This window comes from Lathyrus oleraceus, chromosome 1 (assembly GCF_024323335.1).
Source record: "Lathyrus oleraceus cultivar Zhongwan6 chromosome 1, CAAS_Psat_ZW6_1.0, whole genome shotgun sequence".
NCBI lineage: Eukaryota > Viridiplantae > Streptophyta > Magnoliopsida > Fabales > Fabaceae > Lathyrus > Lathyrus oleraceus.
Genome location: NC_066579.1, coordinates 9,617,386 through 9,629,154, shown reverse-complemented (window position 1 = coordinate 9,629,154; position 11,769 = coordinate 9,617,386). Strand labels below are relative to the sequence as shown.

Here is an 11,769-nt window from a genome sequence, read left to right as displayed (position 1 = left end):
CTCCCTCTCCACATTTAATTTCTTCATTATTCATTATTCTTGCGATTTCAAGTTCTAACATTAGGTATAAGAGTTTGATTTTGATCCACAAACACCTAATGCGCAACATGAATTTTGTCTCCAATGAAAGAATCCCTGCAAAAACCTACTCATCCTTAATGCGAAGAATTGCGATAAATGGTACAACAAATGAAGGTGTTGTTTGGCTACCAAGATGTTTTTGAAGTGATCAAGAACGGTGTGAGTCTTCTTGTCGAAGATGCAACGGATGCACAACGAGCAACGCATAAGGAAGAGAAGAAGAAAGATTGCAAGCGTTGTTTTTTATCTATAATGTATGGATGGTGATATTTTTGAGAAAGTTGGTGATTGCAAATCGTTAAAGCAAGCGTGAGAAATCTTAGAGACGGAATACACAGGGGCTGGCAAGGCGAATATGGTGAGGTTATAAACTCACAAACGTCAACTAGAACTAGTTCAAATGGAAGAAAATGAGATGATCAATAATTTCATAATGAGAATCACTCAATTAGTGAATCAAGTGAATGTGTGTGGAGAAATAATCACAAAACAGTATGTTGTCGCAAAAAATCTTACGTTCTTTAATGCCAAGATTTGACAACGTGGTCGTAGCGATTGAGAAATCGAATGATCTTGCGTCGATGAGCAAAAAGGAGCTACAAAGCTCTCCTGAGGCTCATGAGCAAAGGATGGATGAGAAAAATAATGATAAGGCAAAGACGGAGATCGCTTTGCAAGCTCGTGTCAACGAGAAGGACAAGAGATTGAAAGGAAAATGGCCCATTAAGAGTACATATAATTTTCAAATTTTTGGTGGAAGAGAATCTCAAAATTCCAAGAATTCGAATTGTCAAAAGGGTGAGAGAAGCTGCAACAAAAATGATGGTCAAGGCAACTTTAGAGGTGAAAGGAAGATGATTGACAAAAGCAAGGTATAGTACTTTAATTGTAAAAGGTTCAGTCATTTTGCAAAATAGTGCAATGTGAATAAGAGTGAACCTCAAGGAGATGAAGCTAAGGTTTCAAGGCAAGAGTTTGATGAGGAGAACACACTCTTGGTCATGATCATAGAGGGGGAATACAGCAGTAGCAGGCCACAAGACAACAGCAACAACAATTTCAAAAATGTTGCAGAAGCATGTGGTAACTGGTTATGTAAAAGTTATAACTGGTTATAAGCAAAAGAAAATGTCATGATGATTACGAAAGGTTTGATTCATTGCAGCGAGGAATTTTATTTGGAGTTCGGGTATTCTTCTCATATGATGGGGAGGAAGGATTGGTTTGTTAAAATCAATCGTGCCATGAAGAACAAAGTGGAGTCCACAGATGACACGACTTTAGTGGCCGAAGGGATCAGTGGGGTTTTGATCATGAGAATGGATGATGGATATTCCTTGATCAAATATGTATTGTACATTCCAGTAATCGAATGTAACCTTCTAAGTATTGGTCAATTGCTTGAAAAGGGTTACAAGATTCACATGGAAAACAAAGGGTTACGCGTTCTGGATGCAAACAAGATTTTGGTCCTTAAAGCTCTTATAGTTGACAATAGAACTTTTAAGGTTAAGTTGAAGGTTATGAAGCATAGGTGTCTTGCTACATCGGCGAGTCGAGAAGAATGGATATGGCACTACCGTCTTGGGCATCTCAATTTTTCGAGATCTCAAAGACTTGCAAAAGAACATAGTTATAACTGGGTTTCCATTGATCAACAGACTGGCTGAAATTTGTGAAGAATGTGTAAAAGAGAAGAAACATAAGGGTAAATTCAGCCATGATGTAGGTTGTAGAACCAAGAATGAGCTTGAGGTGGTGTATTCAGACGTATGTAAACCGATGCAAGTTGAATCGATTAGTGGTAATAAATATTTTGTCACATTCATTGATGATCATAGTACAAAGCTATGGACATACCTAATCAAGAGGAAAAATGAGGTATTTAAAGTGTTTAACAAGTTCAAGTCCATGGTTGAGCGGCAAAGCGATCACACGCTCAAAGTTCTCAAAACGGATGGTAGAGGCAAATACGTCTCAAATGACTTGGGGAAGTTTTATGATCAAAAAGGGATTGTATATGAGGTTGTACCACCTTATGCACCACAACAAAACAATGTTGCCGAAAGGAAGAATCAATTGATAATGAACATGTTGAGAATCATGTTAAAGGAGAAGAACCTGCATAAAAAGTTATGGGGAGAAATGGTATCCACAACTGCCTATTTGTTGAATAAGTGTCCAACAAAAAAGCTTGAGAAGGTAACACCGAAGAAGCATGGTCGAGATTCAACCATTTGAGAGTTTTTGGTTTCGTAGCGTATCGACATGTTTTGGGACAACTTAGAAAGAAGCTAGATGATAAAGGATAGTTGATGATACTTGTAAGGTATCACTCTGTTGGTGCTTACAAGTTGTATGATGCAAAAAACAAGAGGATTGTGATCAATCGAGATGTCAATTTTGACGAGATCAAGCGGTTGCAGTTTCCTGTAACCGGTTATGTAAAAGTTGTAATCGGTTACACCATTGAAAATTCAGTTTATGGAGAATTTGATAGTGTTGAAACTCCCGTCTTCGAAGCCTAAATTTAAGGGAATGTGATAAGATCAACAAGCAAAAAAGGTTTACCTCAAAGACTCTAAGATTATGAGATGTTTTGAGACAACAAAGTCAATGATGATCGTGATTTCATCCATTTTGCATGTATGGCTAAAGCCGAACCCGTTAAAAAGGAAGAGGCTTTAAGTGATCCAAAATAGATTTGTGCTATGAAGGAAGAGTTAGAATATATTGAGAATAATAATACTTGGGAAATCCCAAGAGTGAAATAATCAAGCATAAGGATCGATTAGTTGCAAATGTATTCTTGCAAAGAGAAAGCATATACTTTGAAGAGGTATTCACACCGGTTGCTATGATTGAAACCATTAGGCTAGTTGTTGGTATTGCAAATAACAACAATTGATCCATCTATCAAATGGATGTTAAATATGCATTTTTGAATAGACCACTTGAAGAAGAGGTGTACGTAGAACAACTTATTGGATTTGTTGTAAGGAACCAAGAGTTAAAGTTCTACAAGTTGAAGAAAGCGTTGTATGGTTTGAAACAAGCTCCAATAGCTTGGACAAATAGGATAGATGGTTTCCTAAAGGAGGTTGGGTTCAACAAATGGGTATATGAATATGGCGTGTATTTGAAGACGAATACAAGTGAATGAGTGATTATCCTTTGTCTATATGTAGACGACTTGTCAATAACGGGCAACGACGAAAAGTGCATTTCAAAGTTCAAGAGTGAACTTATAAAAGAGTTTGAGATAACCCATTTGGGCCTCACAACATACTTCCTTAGCATTGAGTTCCATAAATCCAAAAGGGGATTGCTCATGCACTAAAGAAGGTATGTGCTTGAGATATTGAAGAAATTTGAAATGGAGCATTGTAATGTTGCCATTACCCTGGCTTAACCGAGGCTAAATTTGTCGAAGAAGGAGGATCAAAATGTTAATCCAACTCAGTATATGATGGTGATTGGATCCTCGTGTTACTTGTATAATACATGCTCGAACTTGGCATTTTGTGTCGATATTGTAAGTAGATTCATGGAGAGACCGAAGGTGTCTCACTTGGAAACAGTTAAGAGGATCCTAAGATATGTCCAAGGATCGATTGGCTGGGAAATTCTCTTTCTTGCACCGAACACGGGTGGAAAATGCACTTTACTCGTTTTTACCGATTCTAATTGGTGCAAAGATAAAGATGATCGAAAGTCTACAGCTGGATACATCTTTATATTCAGCAAAACACCAATCTCATGGTGCTCGAAAAAGGAACTGATAATAGCACTCTCGTCTTGTGAGGTAGGGTACATTATTGCTTCATTATTTATGTGTCAAGTTGTGTGGCTAATGAATCTATTGAAGGATATGGGTAGCAATGTGGGTGATGTTGTTACGCTCCTGGTTGATAATGTTTTCGAACTTAATCTTGCTAAGAGCCCAATTGCATATGGGATGGGCAAGCACATTGAGATGAAGTTTTACTACTTGAGGGAACTTGTTAGTGAAGGAAGGTTGATATTAGGATATTCTATAAGTGAAGACCAAGTGACTGATTTGTTGATCAAGTGAGTCACAATTGAGGTTTTCAAGAGGTTGAAGATGAACATATGTATGGAAGACTTTGAGCACTTGAATTAAGGCGGTGTGTTAAGAGAAAATTGATAATTCAAGTGCTATAACCAATTACAACAGGGGTGTAACAGGTTACAGTTGTGTTGAAAAGTAATAGGAAAAGTTGGAAAAAGAAATTATCTAAGTTGTAACCAGTTACCCATTCGTAATAACCAGTTATCACTGTTATGATTGTTTTATGTTTCAGCTGTAACCGATTCAGGTTTTGTGTAATCGATTACATGTAGTTATTTTCTAATTTTAGCTTATATTACTTGTATCTCAATCCAACTGTTTTTGTGTATAAATTTCAAGGGTGCATCCTCATCTATTGTTAATAAAAATTCAAATTCTCACCCTCAATTACTCTCTAATTACAATTCTCTCACACACACTCTCTCCATCTATATTCAATTTCTCCATTAGTCACTAATTTTATGGTTGCAAGTTCTAACAAATATTTATAAATAGCGAACTTTCATTTGTAATCAATTTTATATATATATATATATATATATATCCATTTTTTCTTTTAAAGGTTTATTTTAACAACATACATCTTATGATATATTTAATTATTTTTTTAGTTAAAACTCACTAAAACACATCTTTATAAAAACAAGTGATCTATGTTAGCAAACATGTGAGATTTATTAAAATAGTCTCATTTATTTTTATGAAGGTGTGTTTAATCAACATACACCTTAAAATGTATTTAACCATATTTTTTAAAAGTTTGATAAAATAGACCTTCATGAAAAATTAAAAAGTCTATGTTACCAAATCCCATTTAGGTTTTTTTAAAGAATTGGATGGATAATTGTTTAATGAATTTAATGTTCACTCTTAAGTACATCCCAATGACTTTTTATTACTAGTAGTTATTTCTATTTCTTGTCTTTCTTCGTTGTTGTCTATTGGTCTCGCTCATAAATTTTTTAATCTTTTCATTTTGCAACGTTTATAACACTTATAAAAGTGCAGCGTAAGAGGTGAGTGCTGTTATAAATGAAAGCTTAACGTGTTTGACTAGCAAAAAATTAAAGATACGCGTGAGTCGTGACTAGTATTTAGTGTAATAAAGAATTTGTACATGCAGAACAGTGCAGCAGCATGACAGACAGTAAAACATAATCTGAATACATGAGCTGGGAGCATGTGACAGGCACGTAAACAGTGTAACATCATAATGTTTTGTTTTGAATGGCCAATACATCAATAATGTTAAATTTGGAAAACTAATGCAAGTATTATAGGCTTGTTGGTAGAAACTAGCTGAAATTAATTTAGTCAAATGTTGGATTTGATTTAAGTGTAAAAGTGATTTGAATTGATGTTGGTAGATACTAGAAGACCTTTTTGATCCTAGGAGCATTAGGAGGAGGATGAGTCATAATCATGACATATTTGAGATTTTAAAATTTCTCAAAAGAAGAAAAGACACCCGACTTTTTAAAATTGTTAATCAAATAAACATGAGCACTCATTTTGATGATGGCTGCTTGAGTTAAGGTTGCTTTCTCATTGAACATGGTCTGGTTCTTACAAAACCAAATAGTGTCAATGATATTAATAATGAAATAAAAGTTAATTGCATTGGTTGAAGCATTTTTATCATAATAGTTAAGAGATTGAATAATGGAGCCAAGAGTCAAGTTAAACTTCACCAAACAACCAAGTTAATGTCAAATATTGTGAGCAAACCTACAAGAATGACCGTGATCGCTAGAATCAGTTTTTTTGGTGGCATAAATTACACGCAAATGACATCCTTTAGCCCTAAGATTTGGAGGGTGCGAAGATATGAAATAACTTTACATGATGACCATTAGTCTTGTAGAACAAGTAATCATCTTTAAAGATAAGATTCTTAGAAGAATAGAGCTTCCATATAAGAAGATCATAAATGTAAAACATAGGGATGACAAACTTTCTCAATAAGTTACTTAAATTGGAATAAATTTATGGATAAAATGACTTCAAACTCTAAAGCGGGTGAATTGTGATAGTTGATTTTCAAATACTTTTTAAAAAACAATTGATTATACGTTGATTTATTTTAAGATGGTAAATTTAGAGATTAAATAACATAAAAGATATAAGAAAATAACCAAAGACATAAAATTTAAAGAGATCACACCAGCAAATTATCCGGTTCAACCTTAAACCATGCAGCTTACTCCAATTTTCAAGATTTTCCTCTCGAGATTTTCACTACCAACAACTTGAGATTTTATACAAGTTAATCTCAACAATTTTACACTAAGCTTTTTACAATTTTAGTTTATAACGTTTAAGTCTATTACAAAATCACAAGAGGAGTAAACAAATTTAGCACAACAATAGAAAAACACAACTTTCAGATTAAGCTTTTCATCGTCTCAACACTAAGGTAATTTCATGTGAATAAAACTAATAACTTAAAAAGAATGAGTAAGAATTGATGAATAAACTAATAACATAAGAAGAATGAGAATGAGTGAGTTTATCTTTTCTAATTGTTCATAATTGATTATCTATCGACTACGCACCTGACATGATTGATTTTAAAAGAAATGAGAAAAAGATGAATACTTTAAAATGGTTTTAATGTGTGTGTGCATCACCTTACTACTTAAATACTTATTCTTTCTTAAATTACACACAATTGATCAAATACAAGATTAAAACACTTAGTGCATGATCAAACAGACTTTCACAACTTTAGTTCCTTTTATTTAATTGATTTGACTATTTTTAGCTCTTCATAGTGAAACATGGGATACTCTATTTTTAGCTTGCTTTTTTAATGATGATACTTATGATTAAAATTTTTATTATTCAATTTTCATCATCAAAACCTCATAAGACTTTAACCTACATAAAACATATAGAACTACATAAATTTGAGCAATAAAGTACGAGATTCAACATTTTTTATTATGAATGAAATGATTAACTCTAGACATTAGACATTAGATGATTATGTCTCATATGGTTAACGTGCAACATATGGATCAAACGTTCCTATAACTAATTGTCAGTTCATTAATTGTTGTATTTATCATCCGTAAGTTGCCACCTATTATGCTCATCACTAAAGTTAAATTTAGATTTAATACTTAGTTAAATGGAGGATTCAATGTGATATCTTGTATAACAATACATTCTTATAGTTCTTTCCCTCAATAAAAGAGCCCGATGCTCATTAGAAATCTTGTAATTCAAGGTTATCTCAAGAATAACAACTTCATTAATATCTCTTATAGATCTAATGATAAACCTTTCTTCTACCATTAGGGATAAAACTTTATGTCAAAAAACTATCTTATGTTTCATCTTTTTAAGATCACTTGTCCAAAATGAATTTCTAATTCATTTGTTCACCTCTTTGATTAAAGAAACGTAGGTGAAGTGTGGGTTAAGTGTAGGTGTGAAAGCTATAATAAGTATGATGTCTATCACACTTATCACTAAACTACTTCTTCCACGAAAAAAAGATAAGTCTTCCAAGAAGCTAATTTGTATTTGATTTTATAAGCAAGGCCTTGCAAATAATAGACTTTAAGTTTATGGTTCTATGTGTTGAATAAGTATAACAAGGTTTTAATGATGACAAATAAATTAAAGAAAATATCATAAACATCATCAAATGAAGAAGAAAGTTTGAATCCAATCAAAAATCGAGAAGTTTCTTGTAATTTATGATAAAGAATCAAATATTAAAGAACATCATAATGAAATGGTGTCAACCATTAAAAGACCGTCTTTGAACACGTGCTATGTTGTTTATTTATTTCTATAGGATAAAAAATATAATATTAATTATGTCGTTCTCAAATTACTCACACACACGCAGACAGACACGCGCACACACATTTTCAAAATATCCTATATTTAAAAATTCTTTCAAAAATCACTTTGACTTAGGAAAACTCTTTAAAACTAAAGTATAGTCCATTATGCTACTTACTTAATCAATTATATAGAAAAGTTCACCTTCTAATCGATAAAGGAACTTATGTAATTAATTATGGGGATAACTCTCTCAATAATTATTAATTAAGCCTTATAATTGAGTATGTTTTAAATATAGCAAAAACTTTTCTATTTTTACAGGTCATAGTCAATTATGAAGCGGATATGGCCCTATAAGTCTTTCTTTATTTGGTAAGTTGTTTTATTATATAAATAGGATTTGTGTTTATTTGAAAACACATAAGATTTTTAAATACTACCTCTTTTTTACTCTCTCACCCTTGTTCTTAGAATTTTCACATAAACTTAAAATATTATTTTAGTGCGAAGAGAGAAAAAAACTCAATAGAGTTGTCTTATATAACTGATGTTTTATTCTTTAGATTTGTAATTGCAAAACAAGAGGAAATTGTTCTCTTTAACGATAATATATTATAAATGTTGCAAGTTAAGTATGAGATAAAAGTTTGATGTATCAAGGTTGTGAATTAATCATGTGTTAAAAGTTTAGTGATAGTGGATATCACCAGGATATCTCAAGGTGTTATCCTTGGGTATTGGTCTTAGAACTTATAGTTCCAAAATAAATTTTGATGTATCATTCTTTGGTCACTCATCTATTTATTTGCATCTTCTTATTTAATTTTCATTATTTTATTCCTGTACATCTCTTCTTAAAATCAATTTAAAACCCCCTTTATCTTTTCAAGTCTTTAAAAAAAATTATATTATAATTCACCCCTCTCTTATGTTTGAAGTAACTTGTGTAAGGAACATCATAGCCTAACTCGTATTTAAAGATTGGTCGTCTTATGAGGTAGGAAGACTTCAGACCATTCTTTTTTAAATAAGAATTTATGTAATCAAACCTCCACATTTTAGTGATAAAATGTATAATCTATGAAAATCAAGAATGAAATAATTCTTAAAACTTTTGATTTTGATGTATGATGTTCAATTAAAAATGCTTCATTTATTTTCGCTCATTCTATAATTAATGAAGTGGTGAATAAACTTAAATTTCTTTAGACCATAAAAGAAAGAAAAAAGTGTAAAATAATTTGAAAATTAAGTGCTTAATTACAAGTGCACTAGGCACTATATAATACTTCATGTCCAAACTATAGTACCACAAATAAAATATGAAACACTCTAAAATTGATCTAAAAAAATACCATCGAGATCAAAAGAGATAGAATGAACATATTTGATCAAGAGTTTGAGTTACCAAAAAATCATGAAGGAAGCATTCAAAATGATTTTTCAATAAAATAAATATCTCATAACTCTTGAGTTTCGTAAAAGGAGAAACACGTAGAAAATTGCAGGTAGACATAAAAGGAGATTAATCGTATTATTTAATGCATAACTTGAATTTCGTAAGTCTGTTTGAGGTGTCGTCAATTGCGTTAGAAATTTAACACAATAATATTTCTTTAAAAGTGGGGAAGCACTACAACAATAATATTTCACTGGTTTTTATACCAGATGCGTAGTCAATTTTAATCTTGTGTTGATCATCATGTTTCACGTGTAACTTGAGTTTTATAAGTCCGTTTGGGGTGTCGTCAGTTGTGTTAGAAAGAAAGTTTACTATTTTGAATTGGAGAGTTTCTTAATTTTATCCTAAGTATGTAATTCTTGGTGCTATTTTGAAGTCATACATTCTATTTTAGAGTTTCAATCGTGTGATTGATCGAGTTGAATCAAGAAGGTTGAGTCTTGAGTAGTTGGTGATTTCAATGAATTTTTGTTATCTTTTTGATGAGTTTAAGAGTCATATTTGTTCCATTAGAGTTATTATAGAATTGACTGAGTTTCTTTTGAGTTGTTTAGAGTTAGAAATCAGAATATAGGATACACTTGAGTTGAGTTTGGAGCCTATTGACATTTTACGATTGTATTTAGAGTAATATTTTTATTTGTTTAAGGCCGTTAAACCAAGATAGTTAAAATTGAGTTTTGAGTAACTTATAATAATATTATTGAGTTGAGTTCAGATTTGAGTAATCTGACATGTTCAAAGTTGTTTTAATAAGGCTAGAGTTTGCCTCGGTTGTTTGTTGCCTTACCCTGTTGGCGGGCTTACATAAGTAATAATGTGAATTACTGTGTTGATGAGTATTTTTGAGTTAATATGTTAATAATTTTGCATTGTTGATGAGCATGTGTGAATATTATATCTTGAATGACTGGTCTATAATTATATAACATATTTTTGAGTTGAGTGGTTTAGAGAGAATTACCACGTTGGCCTTGCATTGTCAAATTGTAGTTTAGAGATAACCTTGTTTAGAGAGAAGATTTTGTTCAGAGACAACATTTTTTAGTGCGAGATGTGAATCATGTTTCTTTGATTTTTGAGTTGAATTATTGCATATGTGTTTTTGAGAATTGTTGTTGAGTATCATGCATTCATGTATATTGGAGATAGATAGGACTTCGGCTCGACGAGGTCAAGTGCTCAGAGAGAGCCAATGGAAATCTTATTGTTTAGAGAGGAACCGAAACATGGATAAATTAGTAACACACCTCTGAAATCCAAAATTGGTAAACAAACGTTAGTCTTCCAAATTCTATATTTTTGGTTACTCGCAGGATCGACTAGATTTATGTTAGGACATGTGCTTTAATTACCTTCAAGTTTTATCACTTATGAATATTTCGACAATGCTCTTTTTATTGAAAATAATATTGACGTTTGTAAAGAAATGCAGAAATGTAAATGACAATGTAAATAACTTTAAAGTAAATTTACAAAGAAAGTAAATAACATAATTATAATGATTTTATACAAAAGTAAAAATAGTGATCACACGTATATTGCACTCAAGAACTCGTTTCTCAACAACACAGATACTTTGAGTAATATATGAGTTTTTGTATAAAATGGAACACTCAAATCCTAATCACTAAGATACTTGTTTATAATAAATCGAAAATAACGATAACGAACAGTCACTTCTCCAAAAGATGACACGTTCTCGCTTGCATGGACTTCGTCACTTACTGCCCTCCATGCATCTTCTCAAGAAATAGATAAGGCCAAAAATGGTTAAGAGCCTTAATTTGAATCACACTCGTTGAACGCAACTCCAAACATGCACCTCCGTTTGAAAAGTGAATCTGAATCCAAGAATATTTCTAAGTCCCAAACCAAACCTTCTTCGACAAAATGAAAGCTTCGACTACGCCTTCTTAACTTCTTCGTCGACAAAATGAAAGCTTCGACTATGCCTTCTTAACTTCTTCGTCGAAAACAATATATTATTCTCCAACGTCAAAATTCTAGCTAACAAACTACCCCCCAAAAATGTCATTTTTGACTTTATGGAGAAAATGACATTTTTTGAAATATTTCGACGCAACAATATATTTATTGTTATGACGTCATGATCATCATGACCATTTTCTTCAAACATCTCATCGAGACGCACAAAAAATATCAGTTAATCATTACACTCATATTTTCTAGGAGATCGTGGGCCAGGCCAACTGCTACCGTCCGATCATCTTTCTTCCAATCTACATGTATCCCACGATCATCAATAGTTGTCAATGTTTTTAAAATGAAATGTTTTTTATTGCACTATAAGTACCTCACTTCACCTTAT

The 11,769-nt window shown here is 32.2% G+C and overlaps 1 protein-coding gene across 1 annotated transcript; it reads left to right on the top strand.

Annotated features, from left to right (window-relative positions):
- Nucleotides 1-3,628: 3,628 nt before the first annotated feature.
- Nucleotides 3,629-4,156, top strand: LOC127087177 (secreted RxLR effector protein 161-like). The gene has a single exon (XM_051028045.1). The coding sequence runs from the start codon at nt 3,629-3,631 to the stop codon at nt 4,154-4,156; it is 528 nt and encodes a 175-aa protein (XP_050884002.1).
- The last annotated feature ends 7,613 nt before the right edge of the window (nt 4,157-11,769 follow it).